This window comes from Anastrepha obliqua, chromosome 3, assembly GCF_027943255.1.
Source record: "Anastrepha obliqua isolate idAnaObli1 chromosome 3, idAnaObli1_1.0, whole genome shotgun sequence".
In the NCBI taxonomy this organism is placed as follows: domain Eukaryota; kingdom Metazoa; phylum Arthropoda; class Insecta; order Diptera; family Tephritidae; genus Anastrepha; species Anastrepha obliqua.
The window spans coordinates 141,398,508-141,418,298 of record NC_072894.1 but is presented as its reverse complement, the minus strand read 5'-3'; the positions used below and the strand labels follow the sequence as shown (position 1 = coordinate 141,418,298).

General features: G+C 42.0%; 1 protein-coding gene across 2 annotated transcripts; it reads left to right on the top strand.

Moving 5' to 3' along the window:
- Window positions 1-9,610: 9,610 nt before the first annotated feature.
- Window positions 9,611-14,024, top strand: LOC129242505 (phosducin-like protein). Of its 2 annotated transcripts, XM_054879180.1 has the most exons (3): window positions 9,611-10,578; window positions 10,645-10,844; window positions 12,230-14,024. In XM_054879180.1, the coding sequence occupies exon 1, from the start codon at window positions 9,683-9,685 to the stop codon at window positions 10,520-10,522; it is 840 nt and encodes a 279-aa protein (XP_054735155.1). In that variant the 5' UTR covers window positions 9,611-9,682; the 3' UTR covers window positions 10,523-10,578; window positions 10,645-10,844; window positions 12,230-14,024. The 2 variants fall into 2 exon arrangements, with proteins under 2 accessions (XP_054735155.1, XP_054735154.1); XM_054879179.1 differs by lacking the exon at window positions 12,230-14,024 and having other exon boundaries at window positions 10,645-10,968.
- The last annotated feature ends 5,767 nt before the right edge of the window (window positions 14,025-19,791 follow it).

The following is a 19,791-nucleotide window of genomic DNA, read 5'->3' as shown; positions in this document are numbered from 1 at the left end:
GTGAAATTTTACACGATAGAATAACGCGTTAAAATTATTGAAACTTATTAGGAAAATGGTCAATCTTTAAGAACATATCGCAAAACTCGTGATTTTTTAGGTGGAAATAATTGTCCGAATAAGTCGACAATTCAAAGGATAGTGAACAAATTTCAAGAAACTGGTTCTATGGAGGATAAAAAAGCAACTGGCATACCAAAAAGTCGAGGTTGTGTTGAGAGTATTGCTGCTGTAGCGCAGTGTAGTTGAAGAACCTTCAACAACGATAGCTCCAAGTTTTCAACAATTAGACATTGATGAATTTAGTGTTTTAAATTATGTAATTTTTCACATATACATATCGTTAAGAATAAATTTATTTATTTATAATACAGGAATTAAGCGATAAATCGCCTAACTACAACATAGGAGCTCGAGTAAATAAGACCATTCCCATGGCAGCCGGTTCTACGTTACCGGAATGACTCGGGTTTTTCCCGACCAAGGGCTGCCGCCCCAGTAAACTAGCCCTGTCTAGTGTACCGTATCCTACCCCCAATCTTTCGTCACAGGAGCAACTCATTGCAGCTAGTTTGCTCCAAATACTTCTCTTCCGGGCTGGCGTCGAACCCGGCACGTCACACTGCCGCCACAAACAACACTTCAACGGTAAGGAGCCCCCACGAGCAACACAACTCCCTCTCTGACCCACAACCCTCCTGCTTCTACCCCAGTGCGGGGACAAACCAGCAGCTCTTGGTCCCCCGCACAGTCTGCTCCGTGTGTCAGATCGTAGTTCCTCGGAACCTGACAACTGTCCAATGCAATTCTTGCAGGGGCTGGTGCCATTTTCGGAGGTGCTCCGGCCTGCACACCACCCGTGAGTGGACACGCGACTACGTTGCCCCCTGCTGCAGAGCTCTGCACCCGTAACCGCCCCCAGTGGCGCGGCCACCAGTCAACATCAGGCCACAACCTATTTTGCGGAACGCACAGCAAGACCAACGCAGACAACATCACGCATCCCTCACCCCCCGAGTTACGACAATATTCCCGCGAAGCTTCAAGCTATTGCAACTTAACTGCAACGGACTCACGAGCAAGATTGACGAAATAGTCGACTTCATGAGCCGGTTTGGAATCAAGATAGCTGCGGTCCAGGAGACAAAACTGCACGCTAGCTCCCCCCTGATTACCAGCGACGGCTACAACGTGCATAGAAAGGACCGCGAGCGAGACAACGGTGGTGGCCTAGCGTTCATAGTCCACCATTCAGTGCAGTATCGTCTTATCGATGAAGGCATCGACCACAGGGACAGCACCTTAGAATGTCAAGGTATAGCTGTCCGGTCAGGCGATGCCGAGCTCGAAATATATAATATTTACATACCCCCTGTCACCTGCTGGGCGGCAGGATATCTCCCGGATATTGGTGCGCTCATCAGGGGAGAAACCCGATTGGTAGTAGGTGACTTTAACGCGCATCACGATCTTTGGCATTCAAGCCTGCCAAATGATCGTAGGGGACAGCTATTGGCAGAGCAGATAGACGATTCGACGTTCAGCACTGTAAACGACGACGCCCCCACTAGGGTAGGGGGCAATTGCTGCAGCTCGCCTGACATAACAATTGCTAGCGCTGGTCTGATAAATAGCATAACCTAGCGACCTATGCTTTCACTTGCATCAGACCACTTACCCATTATCATCTCGATCGAGAAACCAGCCGACTTTGTTTCCGCGGATCACCGGTCATACATCAACTTTAACAAAGCTGATTGGACCAGATTCGCGGAATTTACTGAGGACATCTTCGCAGCCCTACCCACTCCCACCAATGTGCGCGCAGGCGAATGCGATTTCCGCAAGGCGATCACAGCCTCCGCGGCTCGCTTTACCTGCTGGACGGATCCGGGACTTACGTCCCAATTTCCCAGCTGAAGCAGCCGTTCTGGCGAACGAGCGTGATCGCCTACGCCAGGCCGATCCCGGGGATCCTCGAATAAAGGACCTCAATTCGGAGATCCGGCAACTGGTAACCCAACACAAGCGGACTGCATCCTCCGGTCGACAGATCCAAACGTTGTGCTACCAGACGGTTGCACAAACTGCCATACAACAGTGCGCCGCTTACTTTCACCAGCGACGAGGTTCAGGGGGCCATCAAACATATGAAACCATCCAAAGCCATCCTAACGGACTAAACATGCTGATGTTAAAAAAGCTGGGTCCATTGGGAGTAGAATTCCTCACCAAGGTCTTCAACCTGTCTATGGCCACTCTCATCATTCCTGATAAGTGGAAATTAGAGAGAGTGGTCCCACTACTGAAGCCTGGGAAATCCGCCAACCAAGGGGAGTCTTATCGTCCGATAACTCTCCTTTTCCCAGTAGTGAAGACGCTTAAAGCCCTTCTACTCCCACTCCTCACAGAACACCTGACTCCAGCCTCACACCAGCATGGTTTCCGAAGAGTGCACAGCACCACCACGGCACTCACCGTCATAAACACCCAGGTAAACCGTGGACTAAACCAAAACCGCCCTGCGAGAGGACTGTCCTAGTAGCGTTCGACCTACAAAAGGCTTTCGATACAGTCAGCCACGCCACGCTACTAGATGACATTTTACAGTCGACACTCCCGCCAGGGCTGAAGAGGTCGACCGCGAACTACCTGAGTGGTCGTCACTCGTCGGTGATATTTCGAGACCAAACTTCAAAACAGAGAAAAATAAGGCAAGGAGTTCCTTCGCGATGGCAGACACCTTGCCGTGGTGCGGAGGCTTAGTCGAATCACTAACCAGACCTTACCAATGGATGATAGTGTTGTCACTTGAATGCCTTCCAGTATTGAGCGAACGCACTTCATTCCCTTGGTTAGGGCTGCTTTTTGAACGATGACCAAGCTCTGCCCTGGGTCGGAACAAGGTGTTATACGACCCGTGCCGAGGTTCAGCCTGGCTGGGGACCCAGACCAAAAATAGCCCAGTCTTGAACGGAGTGCTCCGGATACCTGGCGACCTCCGGTTCTATCTAGCCTTACCTGTGCACACGGACCTCTGCACAGGCGGACCTCCCTTGTCCGACACTCGTGGGACCAAAAATGAATTCGTCAAATAAGAAAAACTTTTTTCACAAGGAGGTCGGTCCTCCCAAAAAACCGACAAAGGTGGCTTCGACTACTGCTACAGCCGAGAGCAAGGCAGTGGTCAGACCGCCGATATTAGGAGTTAGAGGGGGCCTAAGCGAAAGGGCTGGTCCCAGCACGAGTACTGCAGGAGGCAGCGGGGGGCGAGGAGGCTTGGGTAAACCGGCCTCAAATCAGTCAAGGGCAGAAGCTGCGAGGGCAACTCTGCGCAGGACAAACAACCCCCATCCCACCTCAACCTCTTATAGAGGACGGGGGTCGGCACCTGCTTCTAGGATTCACCGGCAGGTTGCCATAGAGGGGCCTAGTACCTCTAGGCAGTTCATAAGCGTAGAACGGGGGGGGCCGGCTAAACATGTCCGCCCCTCCAAACAAAACTACTACGAAAAGAAGGCGGCCAGCAGGGTCCTATTTAGACTAGGAGAGGTAGCAACAGACCAGCTAACCGAAGACCAGGCTAAATCGCTAGAGTGGGCAAAGGGAGTAATATCCGACTTGGGAAAACCGGCGGATGCTACTCCCAAAAGACAACGGTCTGCAGAGCAGACAATGGAAAGGGCCGCCAAAAGACAGAAGGTAGGTGGCCAAAAACACCAAACTTTTAGTGAGGTGGTAAAAGGCGGCGGTGAGATACTGGCCGTCATCGACAAAGGAGAAGAGGAAGGAGTGATTCCTAAGGAAAAATGGAGGTGGATTGAGGAGGCTATCGCCGAAGTGTACCTCCAGATCCTAGAGGAACACCCCGGACCTCCTCCCCTTTGTCATGACGCAGGCTGGTATCAAGGTAGAGCCAAACTCATCGCCTGCGAAGACACTAGGTCAGCCACGCTCTACAGGTTGGCTGTAAACAAGATAGGAGAGGTTTGGCCGGGCGCCAAACTCGAGGCGGTCAGCAAGGATGAAATTCCGAGCAGGCCTCGAGCTCGAGTTTGGATTCCGGCCAAGCCGGCAGAGCCAAGCAAAATCGAGGAAATTTTCAAATCCTGCAACAGAGACCTGCCAACACATAACTGGAAGGTAGGTAGAGTAGAGGAGCCAGTAGAAGGTAGACGACAGGTGATGCTCATCCTCAATGGAGAATCGCTCGGCCCACTGGCGCAGAAAAATAATGTCGTGAGGTTCGGGTTCGTTGACGCAACCATTCGAATCTATCGCAGCGACGGGCCAGCTTTGAACTCAGATGAGGAGAGTGACAAAGCCAGTTTGCGGAGCGATACTGCAGAAGGGTTGGCCAACAGCCAATGTTCAACCGACTCGGAGAGGCTGACCGGTGTGGGGCCGCTGTTTAATGAAGATGATCTCCTCGCTGACATTGAGGGTGGGGAGACCTCGGAAGAGGACGTCGAGGTCACGATGGTGGAGATGAAACGGACAGATTCTCATGAAGCTGATCCAAATTAATCTCCACCACTCCAAACTTGCGTCCGCGCATCTTTCCGTCCGCTTGGCTGCCGGTGGACTTGACATAGCCCTCATTCAAGAGCCGTGGATATACGGCAATAAAATCTGCGGACTCGGAGTGAAGGGCTTCAAACTGATTGCCGTACAACACAGAGGTAAGATCCGTAGCTGCATCCTCGCTAAAAACAATATAAATATCTTCTTGCTCCCACAGCTTAGTAGCGGCGACATGGTAGCGGCTAGCATCGAGCTCGGGAAAACCGGTTTTTGGCTAGCCTCCGCCTATATGGCCTACGACAGGGATGCTCCGCCGGACGAAGTCCGTACTCTGGTGCAAGAGGCAGCCCGGAAGAACAAACACTTGGTTGTCTCCTGCGACGCAAATGCTCACAACATCCTGTGGGGAAGCAGCGACACTAACGCTAGAGGTGAGTCACTACTAGACTTTATCTTAGAAAATAGAATTAGTGTTTTGAATATAGGCTCAGAGCCGACTTTTGTTACCATGAACAGAGAGGAAGTTTTGGACATCACCCTGGCTTCCGACATGTTCTCTAATCACATTAAAAGATGGCGAGTTTCAAACGAAAATTCGTTCTCAGACCATCGGTATATTGAATTCGAAATCGACACTAGGTCTCCCCAAGTTAATCAGTTCAGGAATATACGGAAAACTGACTGGGGAGTTTACAATAAAAAATTAAGAGCTCTACTGCCAAAGAAAGCCCCCAAAACCCCCACTACTTGTGGGGAGCTGGATAAACTGGTTAATCAGGTAACTAGAGCAATGAATAGCTCGCTAGCAGCAAGCTGTCCGGTTGTCCGACCCAGAGGGAAGTCTAAACCACCTTGGTGGTCCAAGCAGCTAACCTCGCTACGACAATCCCTTAGAACACTATTTAATCTGGCCAAGGCCACGAGAAGGTCAGAGGACTGGCAAGCCTATAAGGCTGAACTGAAAAACTACAAAAAAGCAGTTAGAACTGCGCAGCGTGAATCATGGCAAAATTATTGCAAAGAAATTGAAGAGACTTCAGAAGCGGCCAGACTAAGAAAAATTCTCTCAAAGACGCCATGCAACCTAGGCTACCTACAAGGTCAAGGGAATACATGGACTACGTCAAGTGAGGAATCATTAGGTCTTCTTCTAGACACACACTTTCCAGGAAACAAGCCGGTGGAACAAAACCATTCCGCCAACAATGAAAGGCAATCCGACCTAGGAAATCTCTTAGTTACACAATCAAAAATCGAATGGGCTATTAACACTTTTGGTCCTTATAAATCGCCAGGAACGGACGGTATCTACCCCGCTGAACTGCAGCAATCACGGGGCATTGTACTACCGTATATCAAAATTGTCATTAGAAGTTGTCTTAACATGGGCCACATTCCGCTAGGATGGAGGGAGGCAAAAGTCTCCTTCATACCCAAGGCAGGCAGGTCCTCACACACTAACCCTAAAGACTTCAGACCCATTAGTCTAACGTCTTTTCTTCTCAAGATCCTGGAGAGAATAATAGATGAATACATACGGGGTGTCGTGCCTTTAAATAGGCTCTCTTCGGCGCAACATGCCTATACTAAAGGGAAATCCACAGAAACCGCCTTACACGCACTAGTCGGGTTGGTGGAAAAAAGCTTATCAGACAAAGAGTTTGCATTGGTTGCTTTCGTAGACATAGAAGGCGCCTTCAACAATATAAATGCAAACGCTATAGTAGATCCATTAGAAGATTTTGGAGTTGAACCACATGTCGTAGCCCTGATAGAAGATATACTCATCAAAAGAAAGGTAACGGCTAAATTAGGAAGCACTACTCTAAGCAGACAGGTCTGCAGAGGCACACCGCAAGGTGGAGTCCTCTCCCCTCTTCTTTGGATTTTGGCAGTAAACTCCCTGTTGCTAACCCTGGAAAGAGGGGGTTGCCACGTCACAGCTTACGCAGATGACGTAGCAATCGCCGTTAAGGGCAAATATCCTAACACCCTTATGGATATTCTGCGCTCTAACATGGCCACGCTTAGAAGCTGGACTGAGAGCAGGGGACTCGATATAAACCCCTCAAAAACTCAAATAATTCTCTTTACAAAGAAACACAGGCTCCCTATAATCTCCCCGCTAACTCTTAAGGGTGTGGAGATTCCTTTGAAAGAGAATGTCAAGTACCTAGGACTCATATTAGACAGGAAACTCACGTGGAAATCTAATATTGAGGAAAGAGTAAAGAAGGCCAACGTTGCATTATACACTTGCAAAAAAGCGGTCGGTATCAAATGGGGACTTACACCCCGTATTACGCACTGGCTCTATACTTCGGTAGTTAGGCCAATCTTAATGTACGGAATACTTGTATGGTGGCCATCTGCTCAAAAGGCGACTTACGCTAAAACCATGAGTAAGGTCCAAAGAACAGCTTTTTTGTGCATCTCTGGCGCCTTAAGGACTACTCCGAACAAAGCGCTGGAAGTGCTAATCAACTTACCTGCCCTAAATCTGGTAGGAAAACACGTGGCCGCCGCCTCGGCGCTCAGATTAAAAAGTATGGCGCTATGGAAAGACCGGTTCTTTGGCCACGCTTCCATTTTGCACTCTCTGAATAGTCATAAACAAGAAATAGACTACTCTATCCCTAGACTCACCTTTGAAAGACTCTTCAAGACGAGTATACCGTCAAGAAGGGAGTGGCATACAAGAAGGCCATGGAGAAGGGGGGAATTAAACTTTTATACAGACGGCTCCAAGCTAGACGATAAGGTTGGCTACGGAGTTTTCTCGAAAGAATTAGGACTGGAACTATCCGTTCGACTACCAGACTACTGCAGCGTCTATCAGGCAGAGGTATTAGCTATAAAAGAAGTGGCTACATACCTAAATACGCACGCCTTAACAAAAACGACTATAAATATATTCTCGGATAGCCAGGCGGCCATCAAATCAATGAATGCGGCATTACTAAGATCGAAGGTTGCACAGGAATGCCGGGCAGCTCTAAATGATATTAGTGACGTATTCAAGGTCAGCCTCATTTGGGTTCCGGGACATAGAGATATTGAGGGAAACTGTAAAGCAGATGAGCTAGCCAGAAAGGGTACCGCTCTCCAACTGCTGAGTGATAAAAGTACCATTGGAATACCCATGGCCACGAGTAAACTAATAATAAAAAACCACTTTATCCAAGAGGCCAATAGGTCATGGAGAAATGAAGATACGTGTCTAACAGCTAGGCTACTATGGCCGCAAATAAACAGGAAAAGAACAAAGGAATTGCTTAGTCTCTCAAGAGACAATATCTCGAAGGTCGTGGCTTGCTTAACCGGTCACTGGCTATTTGGCAGGCATTCCTCGAGGCTAGGAGTCTTCTCCCATGAATATTGCAGAAGTTGCAGAGATGAGGAAGAGGAAGAAACAGTTGAGCACTTCCTCTGCAATTGTCCAGCCCTAGCTAAAATCAGAGCAGGTTGTCTAGGTAAACACTTTTTTAACTCTCTTACAGAACTGTCGGGCGTGGGGTTGGCATCAATACTACGCTTCATAAGAGCCACGAAATGGTTCCACGAAGGAAGATAAACGAGGTTCCCGTGTAGCACAGTGGTATCACAACGGACCTGTAAGGTCTAAGTGAGTTGGTCGTGCAGACCGACTACCACCATAACCTAACCTAACCTAAGGCAAGGAGTACCGCAGGGTGGTTTCCTTTCACCCTTGCTTTTTAATTTCTATATTTCGAAACTCCCCCAGCCACCAGAGGGAGTCTCACTGGTCTCATACGCCGACGACTGCACGATAATGGCGTCGGGCAATGACATTGATGGCCTATGCACCAAAGTAAACGACTACCTCGCCCGCCTTTCGCGATTCTTCACTGCGAGAAACTTAAAACTTTCTCCCACTAAATCCACGGCGAACCTTTTTACCACCTGGACAAAGGAGGTCAAGCTGCAACTTCAGGTCCACGTCTATGATACCCCAATACCGACGGTAAATAACCCCAGAATATTGGGAGTCACCTTAGACAGGTTGCTCTCCTTCTCAGCGCACACAACCGCTATTGCAACGAGAGTACAGAATCGCAACAAGGTTCTCAGGTCGCTCGCCGGCAGCACTTGGGGCAAAGACAAAGAAATGTTGCTGTCGACTTTCAAAGCAATAGGCCGACCGGTTCTTAACTATGCTGCGCTTGTCTGGTCGCCAGGAACCAGTGATACGTAGTGGACGAAGCTCCAGACCTGCCAAAATACTGCTATTAGGACCGCGACAGGATGTCTCCTGATGTCCCCAATTCAACACCTGCATGACGAGGCTCACATGGTTCCTGTAAAGGAGCACAACAAAATGCTCGGCAAGCAGTTTCTGCTAGGGTGTCACCGTAGGCCTCACCCATGCAGACACCTGCTTGAGCCTGAGCCACCTCCCAGGCACATCAGGAGACACTTCCTCAACTACGTGGACGAGATCCAGGACAAAACAGACAGGCCACTCCAGGATCAGACAGTGTACAGACAGGCCATAAACGACATTCATCGGGAGACCCTTACCACCTTCTTAAGCTCCCGACCTCCGAATGCCGTTATCGGAGTCCAACCAACACCTATTGCAGACGAAGAGCTCCAGCTTCCCCGAGAGTCCCGCGTAACCTTGGCACAATTACTTTCTGGATAATGTAGCGGGTTAAACTCCTACATATCCAGAATCGATCCCGACATACTAAACATATGTCCGGCATGTGAAGGCACCCCGCACGACACTAACCACCTTTTCACATGCCCCATCAAACCCACTCATCTAACACCTCTCTCCCTCTGGACCCAACCCAGTTTCCTGGGCCTACCGGTAGATGAGCTAGACGAAGACGACCGGTAATCACACTACACTGACAGGACGAAGATACTGCTACAACAACAACAACAACAAGTAAATAAGACCTTCGGCTTAAGAATTAAAGAAAATAGTGAAATCGGTAAGAATCTAAGCATTTTAAACATAGCATAAGGTTCACCCTGTGCGTGCGAATTGTAAACATGTGGACTGGGCTTAACGATCAGCTGATTTACTAAATGTCAATTTATATTGCATTAAAACGATATATACACAGTAATTAAATTTAGGGAAATCGAATTATAAGCAGAATCAAATTATATTAACAAATTAAAAATGGCAACTTTAGAAGACAAGTTAATGGGTGAAAAATTAGAGTATTATTGCAGCAGTAGTGAAGGTGAGGACAATGATGGTGATGATGCTGGCAGCAATAAAAGGGGCACAGGCGGAAGTAAACAAGGGGCTACTGGTTACACCGACCCCAACGTATGTCCCCCAGCACCGGGAGAAGGATACCGTTCTCAGGTTTCTACTAACACTGGACCTAAGGGTGTTGTACAGGATTGGCAACGTTTTAAGCAACTTCAAGCAGAGAAGCGCGAAGAATCTGAACGCCAGCGTATAGAATTGGCCAAAAAGCTGACCATGACGACTGCAACTGCCAAGGAAGATGAAGAGCGGAAGCGGCAAGAGGAAATCGATGCTGAATTAGATGAACTCATGAGCGAAGAATTCTTACAACAATATCAAAAACAGCGTATGGCCGAAATGTTGCAACAATGTGGTCATGTAAAGCAATTTGGAAAAGTTGCTAATTTAACAACTCACGATGAATTTTTAAACTTTGTTGAAAAAGAGAACAAACACACCACCGTCATAATACATATTTACGATAAGAACTTAAGCGCTTGCTCGACTCTGAATCGTTGCCTTGATACGCTAGCGACTGAATATCCGTCCATAAAATTTGGCAAAATATGTAGTTCTATTGCTGGAATGAGTCGCGATTTCCGCTCTAAAGGACTGCCTGCTTTGCTAGTGTACAAAGCACAGGCACTAATTGGAAATTTTGTTCGGGTCACTGACGATTTATCAGATGATTTCTTCCCATCGGATGTGGAAAGCTTTCTGATCGAAAATGGCATATTAGTCGACAAAACACTGTATAATTAAGAAAAAAATAAATGATGTAACTAGAAAAAAATAGCCTATACAATTTGAAGAGAATGGTGAGTAAAATAATAGTATTTCCAATATATGTATGACTATTTAAAAATATAAAAATTTCGTTACAGATAATTAATATATTTTTTACAATGTGCGATAAATCAGAATAAAGTTCGTGCTATGTGTAACGTCGTAATCATCGGCAGAAAAAAAAATTAGAGCTGTCGGTTTTGAGATATTTTATGTAGCTTTGTGAAGTGTCACAAAGTTCCTAAAAGGCAAGGAGACTTAATATACACTCGCGTGGATGTGTAATTTTACGGCGCACGTAAGATTTCATAACTTTTATTGTCACATATTGTAATGCTGCGTGTAACTGGAGGTCTGTCGCTGTGCCGTTTATTGTAAAGGTTTTCAAAAAATGACAACTACAGCAAATTTCTTTATATTTATATACAAAGTAAAAATGATCACAAAAATTAGTTAATTAGATATACACTTTAAAAGATAATGGACCACGACCAATTTTATTGTTCTACCCAAAATTAAGGGGGGAGATACATGTAAATGCTTAAATTTTCCTTGATGTTTGTGATTTATTTTTTTTATTAAAGAGTCATTATATGTTTTTAAAAATTGGCATGTATTTTGTTTAAATATTAAAATAATACAAAAAAAATGTTTTGATTATAATAATTTAAAATGGCGGGTATACGTGAAATTCTTCCTGTGAAGGTCGGAGCGAGGCTTTTTAATCGGCGGGCATTCTAGCATCGTTTCTAGTGATCTGAAAACCAAAGAACAAACATTTTTGTGTTTATTAATGTCATAATTTGTCGGTGAACCTAAAAAAATTAAAAATTCACGAAATACAATGCTTAAAAAAAGTAAAATGAATTTTGGCCCTAATTTTTCATTTTGTTTTGCTCTAAAAAATTGTTTTCTCAAAAAATTTTTGGAAACTTGTAGGTTCACATAGAAAGTAATATCATTAGAAAGATGTGTGCAAAATTTCAGGAAGATCGGTCAATAACTTTTCGAGTTATCGTGTCCGCCAATGCGAGAAATATAGTATTGAGAAAAACGTGACTAAAAAGTCCCAGAGCTCGAAGGCAAAGAATAGAGCTGTCACGGTTTACGCTCTATAATATGAGAAATGCTGAAAATTATGTTCTAAAAATTTGGTAACATATTCTGTTAGTATGGACCTTTCATACTAACATATTATGAAAAAAAAAAAAAATTTTTTTTTCAACATTTTACATGTATCTCCCCCCTTAATTTGTTATCCTCTGTATCGCTTTACATGACTTGATACCGCTCTCTTCATCCCCAACACTGTTGTTGTTGTTGTTGTTGTTGTTGTAGCAGCATAAACATTCCCCATACTTACATACTGACAGTCCTATCATCCTCAACACTCTTCTGTTTGCGAAGTTTGCTTCAAAGCAATGTAAGGCTAAGGCGAGCGCCATTGTTGTCCAGAACGAAAAACGTTCATTTTGTTAAACATCCGATAATCTGAAATATTTTAATTATACTCGTATACCATATGTATATGTTATAATTATTTATGTGTTAATTATATGTTATACCTTGTTATATTGTTTTATGCATAACACACTAACTAAAAAATTCACGATGTCAAAACATTACTGCACACATTAAATTTTCATTATATGGTACTTTCACATTCATATTTCTCTTTACTAGTTCACACTGGAACCTCCACCCTTCGTATGCGGTCCAAAGTTGAAAAACTAATTCGCCTCTAATGTGTTCCTTTAAAATTTGTACAAATGCTACATATGTATGCATAATAAAGTTTAAGATGAAAATATCAACTAAGTATACATATACTAAAATCTCAATTTCATAATACTATATTAAGGGGTGCCGGTGGTCTAGAGCTCGAAAAGTTAGGGTATTTTTAGCATTTTTTTTTCACAATAAAAAAATGAAAAAGGATATTTAAATTTTTTTAGACTTTTTATTTAAATTCTTTTACATACAAAAGTGAATTTTTTTTTTTTTTAATTTAAAACTGGCGCTGAAGTTGACCCTTCCGAAAAATTTGACAAAATGGCGCGGTTTTGAATATTACACTCTAAAAATCGGTTTTGTTTTGTATTTTAATAAAAAAAAAATACGAAATAATTGAAATCATAAAGGGTGTTTTTTTTAGAGGTTAGATTTTCAAGTTGGCACTACTTTTTTCGTAGATGGTCTTTTTGACAGCTGTCACTTGATTTATGCTCAGTTTGGTTTGCCATTTCATAATGAATAGATTTACACCTGAACAACGTTTGCAAATCGTGCAAATTTATTACGAAAATAATGGTTCGGTTCGCGCGACGCATCGAAGAAAATTTTGTTCAGCGATGAAGCTCACTTTTGGTTGAATGGGTATGTCAATAAGCAAAATTGTCGCATTTGGAGTGAACATAATCCACAAGCCATTGCTGAGACGCCGTTACATCCTCAAAAAGTCACTGTTTGGTGTGCTCTATGGGCAGAGGGAATCATTGGTCCATATTTCTTTAAAAATGAAGCCGGCCATAATGTTACAGTCAATGGAGAGCGCTATACAGCCATGATTAATGACTTTTTCGTGCCTGAATTGGACGATGTTGATGTGGACGACCTTTGGTTCCAATAAGACGGCGCTACATGCCATACAGCCAACGCAACAATCGATTTATTGAAGGAAACTTTTGGTGAGCGCATTATCTCGCGCCGTGGACCTGTGGCGTGGCCTCCAAGATCGTGCGATATAACACCGCTGGACTATTTCTTGTGGAGCTATGTGAAGTCGCTTGTCTACGCAGATAAGCCCGAGACGATTGACATCTTGGAAGAGAATATTCGGCGCGTTATTGCTGACGTACGGCCCCAATTGCTGCAAAAAGTGGTCGAAAATTGGGCCTCTCGGTTGGAATTTATTCGAGCCAGCCGCGGCGGCCACTTGCCCGAAATCATTTTTAAAACAAATGGCAAACCCTTATCTTTATAATAAAGCTAAATTCTTGGCCATAACATTAAATTATATACGTTTTATTTCATCTTGAAACCCTAACCTCTAAAAAAAACACCCACGATAACCATTTATGCTGTGAACAACATGTTAAACGATTCGGTTGAATATTTTTTTTTTTTTTTTTTGACAAAACCAGGCCGAAAAAAGTAGTTTTGAGATATTTGAGTTTAAAGTTTTGAGAGTGAATATTTTCTATTGATTCCGCCGCGTCACGAATCTGACTCTACCTGCTAAAACGGCTGTAGAATCGAAAATACTGGGAATATATCGTTCCAAAAATTTGACAGTATATTCTTAAAGGCCTATACTTTCGAAATATTAAAACAAAAAAAACAATTTTTTGAAAATTCTAGACCACGGGACCCCTTAACTCAGTTATTGTGCACTAATAAATACTTAAGAAAATTTAGATATTACATACTCTAAGTTTATGTAAAAATATGTATGTAAAAATGGTATTATATTTATATAATAAAGGATTATATCAATTTGTATGTTTTTCCATAATAAAGTTGTTGTAATATGGCATATAACCTTAGCGGGGCGGTACTGTGGGCATTTAGGACCCGTATTACAATATATACCTAAGTCATATGAATGAATCCGCTAGATGGCGCAGCGATTGTGAAAATCTCCAAAAAGTGTTGGCTACTCATGAAAAAAAATATATCTACAAAATTAAAATTAAAAAGATGGATTGATCATTTGGAAATCGTTCCCACGTCAGTCGGTTGTACGTTATCGGAACGACCCGGACCCGAACTGCCACTCCAGCAGCATTCTCTTCTGCTGCTACAACAACCACATTTGAAAATATTTGGAAAAATGCCTTTATGAGCTGATTTGCTGCATATTCAAAGAAATACAAGGTGGGGCACTATTAAACACCCTATCGAAAGATTTGTAATTTTTGCAAATGGCGTCGTACGTTAATAATATCTGACACGATTAAAGGCACCTAATAAAGATTTCCATCACTCGAAATATATATATTTTTTTATTTAGTAAGGAAGTTATTCAAAAACTGGCAGGCCGCAATTTGTTAGCGGCACTCACATACAAATGGAAATTGCAAACAATGATAACTACAGATTTTGCAATGAACCAGAAGAGAGCGAAACTCTTGAACACCTTCTATGATCATGCCCTGCATTAGCTGGAACCCGAATGAAATGTTTAGGAGCTCTACAATATCAGAGGTTCCAATGTCTCTCGGGGTTAGAGCTTCAGAGCTTACTTAGATTCGCAAAAGACGCAGGCTTATTAGAAGAAGCCTACTACAAGGAAACGTAAGGGTCACGCTCCATCTGGTACCACTAAGGACCAATAGGTCTATGTGATGGCTTTCAGCCAGCCAGGTCAACATAACCTAACCTATTCAAAACCAAAATTGATGACTAATTTTGCGCCACCCTGTATAAGTACAAAATTAAAATTAAACATATTGTTATATTATGATATTTGGCTACTATTTCGGTCATAAGAAGGTGAAGAGAAATTTAACGCTTTCTGCCCATTTTTAGTCGCTTCGACTACAGGGTTAGGTTAGGTTGAAGCGGTTGTCCACTGTGGAACACACTCAGGCTCATGGCCCATTGTGATGCCGCGTGGGGAACTAGCTCTCATTCCTCCTAAAACCAATGCGTACTTTTCAAAAGTTTTGTAACATCCTTAATTTCGACAGAACCGAGATCTTCCAATTCATTAAAGGATTGTCTACCCAAAAGGGCAAGTCTACATCTGGATGGAACAAGACAGTGACACAGAAGGGGCGGTCGTCTCTTCCTCGTCTAGACAACTTCTGCAGAAGTCATGTGTTTGCACACCCATTCTCTGGGCGTGCCTATCGATTAGGCAGTGCCCCTTAATAACTGAAATCAGTGTGTTAAGAGTGTGCTTATTTCTTCTTAGTAGAAGTTCCGTGCTTTTAGCATCGAGGGTCGCTCACAGCTGTTGGGCAATTTTGCAAGTGGCTTCATTCCGCCATCTTTCATTCGCTACTCTTACTATTTCTTCGAGGATACTACAGGGTTGAATAGTTAAATAAACATAAAATTATCTCCATATATGACATATTATTTTGGGAAAAAAGGTCGATTACTTTCGTTGGCTGCAGTAAGCGATATCTCGTAAAGTATCGATCAAACAATTTAAAGTTTATGCTCGTTGTCAAGTTGACATTTCACACTATACAAATTCTTTTGCTATTTGCAGTTGGGCTAGCCCATATTACATATATATAAAGGGTTTTCCAATAGCAGGTGTTACAGGTGAATAGATTGCGCTATCGAGAGATGATTAACGATTATGGCCGGCATTTGATGGTATTGGAACTGGACAACGTTTATTTTCAACAAGATGGCGCTACGTGCCACACAAGCAACGAAGCCATTGATCTTTTACGGGAAAAGTTTCCGAACCGTGTTATCTCCCGAAGAGGGGATCATAATTGGTCACCGAGATCTTATGATTTAACACCTTGTGACTTTTTTTGGGGCCACGTGAAAGAGAAGGACTACGCCAACAGCCCAGGATCGATTCAAGACCTCAAAGATGGAATTCGTGAGGCTATCGAGGACATAGGGCAGCCACCTTGCAATTCGGTTATGGAAAATTTCATTCATGTAAGCGTCTTTTTTCATGGCAGAAATACCCTTGGAGGTTTGGCATTGCCTGCCGAGGGGCGATCGCTATTAGAAAAAAACTTTTTTTAATTTGGTGTTTCACGGACCTATGTTCTCCGTTTTTCCGAATGGTAGTCACGAACCAACCCATTCGGCGACCGCCCATATTAAAAGTAAAAAAAAAAATATTTAAAAAAATTAAGCAACTGTATTGTTGTTGGAATCACAGCTTTCTTCATATTTTCCTTGCTTCTGTCTATATTGCCAAATTAGTTGATAACCATGAAGTAGAAGCATAAAACACCAAAGATATCTTCAATGCTTCCGATTTGCATTTCGTAAACTGCAGCAACGGTGACTGAAGGCTGTCGGCAGAAGTACATACATACATACCTCTACATAATTGGCCGATCTTTATTCAATATATATTCAATTTGATCTAAAATATTTTTACTTAGAAGAAATGGACCAACTTTTTTTTTAATTTAGAACTTTGACTTAACTTGACAAATTTTATTTCGTGTTTATTTTTACTTCGCGATCAACTGCTTTTGTCACTTGCAAATTCTTACAAGTAAAAATGTAACCAGCAAATATTTGCAACTTCCCCTCAAAATGAAATCCCATGAACACCAAAATTTGACAGCAATTGCAAGTTTAACTTTACTTTCCAGTTAAAATAAATATAAAAAAATTGAACACAGTTAACCAGCACTTATTAGTGCAAAATATCTTACTTACCTAATCGTATCGTTGCCTAATGAGGCCGATTGAGTACAACGCCTGCACAAAACTCGGCTGAAAAGGCCCAACCTTCAGCAGTCCACAAACCACAAGAAGACAACTGGCTAATGGTACCGGCCACTTACTGCTCAAGTTTAATAAAAAAAGAATCGCAAAGTTGCATTAGAAATTACATAACAATGCAATCACTTTGATTTACATATACATAGCACGAGCTTTTATTTATTTTTTAGAATTTACATTATAATTTACTAATACATTATATGTACTCATATATACATAGTAAAATTCGAAATTTTAAACTGCAATTGCATTTTTCTTTTTTCTTAAATTTATTTACATATATTGTGAATCATTAACTATACTCTAGCTGTAATAAAACGTACAAATATGATATAGATTTTTTAAAAAAGAGATTAAGAAGTATTCTTCTATTGGATAAAAACTCGTTTGAAATTTCAAACACACTGCAAAAACATCCTCAAATAGGATTTATACAAATACTATATAGTAAAAGCAACAAGTATTCATTCAGTTTAAAACAACTAGTCTGTTAGGGCTGTAAAAAAAAAACAAATTAAATAGTTCCGAAATTGTACAAAATAGAACATTCGTAAATTCAGATAAGTTTAGGATAAATTTGGATTTAAATTATACCATTTTGTAGTTTTTAACTAACCAAATTGTTCTCATACAAATACACATACATATGTATAATAATTATCATTACCTACATTAGATGCATAAATAATAATAAAATTGGTGTTTGGGGCTTTTTACCTACTTTGGGGCTTACCTACTTAAAGTCATAGTATTTGCTTGCCTTTTTCGCAAGTAGGTGATAACATTGAAAATTTGATTTATTTCACTCATTTATGCTTATATTATATTTTAATCACTCGTATTTATATTATATATAGATGTATGTAAATAGTTTATGTGCATATAATTGGTCAAGCTATGCCGCTGATTTGTAATGTACAGTAAGCACAAAATCACCCGGCTACTGTGGCCCCCACTCAACTGGTTCAATAGTTTAAGGGGTTAGGGGTAGTAGTTTAATTACAAGCAAAGTCTTCGCTCAACAATTGTATACGTACATATATGTACATATATTATATATGCATGTATGTGTGTATATGTTATTTACATATATGTATGTACATTTATATTATATTATATTTTTACACATATAAATTTAAACCCGCTATATTCAGGAAACTCTTACATTTAATTTGACATAGACCCTTTTTAAATGTAATTGTTTTTTTTTTTTTTGATTTTCATAAACTTAACTGAATTTTAATGTATTTTTTACTTCTAATTAATATTTGTTTATTATAATACAATATATTCAACCTATTTATCACTGCATGAAAAAAGAAAATAATTCCAATTTAAAAAAACGTACGTACAAAGTGGCACAAAATTAATCATCCAATTTTTTGAATAACTTTTTTACTAAATCAAGAAAAACATGACTTTGAGCGATGTAAATCTTTACATGGTCCGGCACTCAAAGTGTAACCAACTTCAGACCGCTCGCGCAGCGCATGCACGGGCTCAGCTATTTGTTAGTTAGTTGGCTAAATAGCAGTTCAGAGTATTGTTTACAAGCGTGCGAAAGCATTTCGCCGAGAGTAAACGCGAAAAAAGAAAATCAGTAGTGGATTTCAAACGTAATAGTGTGATTGCATTGTATTTGGCTGAAAAATCACAACCAGCGATTGTTCGTGAGCTCGAGCACTTTAAAGTAAATAAAGTTTTTGATTATCGCACCATTAATCGTTACAATGATACTGGTAGCATCGTGAAACGTCATGGAGGTGGGCATCAAAAGACTGCAACGTCACGTGAAATGGTTCAAAAAGTGAAGAAGCGACTTGAGTGAAAACCCCGACGAAGTGCCAATCAAATTGCGAAAGAACTGAAAATATCTGTCTGTAGCATCCGCCGCATATTGAAAAATGACCTTTAAGTCAAGTCTTACAAGATCCAAAAGGCGCATGATCTCACACCAAAGATGAACAAGTCAGACTTGAGAAAGCGAAGGAGTTGCTTCGCTTGGCCGAAAGCGGTCAATATCCGAACATTGTGTTTTCAGACGAGAAAATTTTTCAAATTGAGCAATTCGTAAAATCCCAAAACGATAGGGTTTATTTAAACGACCGTTCATACGAGAATTTGAGTCATCGATTGGCCACCAGGAGGCAGCGCCCGCCACAGGTAATGGTTTGGGCCACTGTAACCGCAGATGGGCGCTTTCCAATCATTTTCATCGAGCCCGGCGTCAAGGTATATGCGGGAAAGTATTCTTGAGGTTGCTTTAAGGCCGTGGGCAGACAAACATTTCGGTCGCACACCATGGACATTTCAACAGGACTCGGCACCATCTCACAGAGCTCGATTGAACCAAGAATGGCTAAAAAACAATGATCCGAAATTCATGACGTCCATACAATGGCTCTCAAATTCACCAGACGCGAATCCGATGGATTATTCTCTTCGGGCCATTTTGGAGAGCAAGGTCCAAACTAAAAGTTTTACCAGTCTCGAGACGCTGAAAAAAGCCATTGTCCGCAAGTGGGCCAAAATACCTGCAAGTCACATTCGGGCAGCTTGCGATTGATTTCTGGACAGTCTCAAGGCCATAGTCAAGGCAAAAGGTAGTCATATCGAGCAAAAGTAAATAGATTCTTAATTTTGTATTTTTTTTTAAACTCTGTAGTATGGCTATGGATCGAAATGCATGGAGAAAAATAGTGTAGGAAGCTAAGATAATTTAAGAAGATTATTAAACGGATTCGAATGCATGATATTTGTTATTATATACAATTAATTTTATTTACACATACACACTTAATAACTGT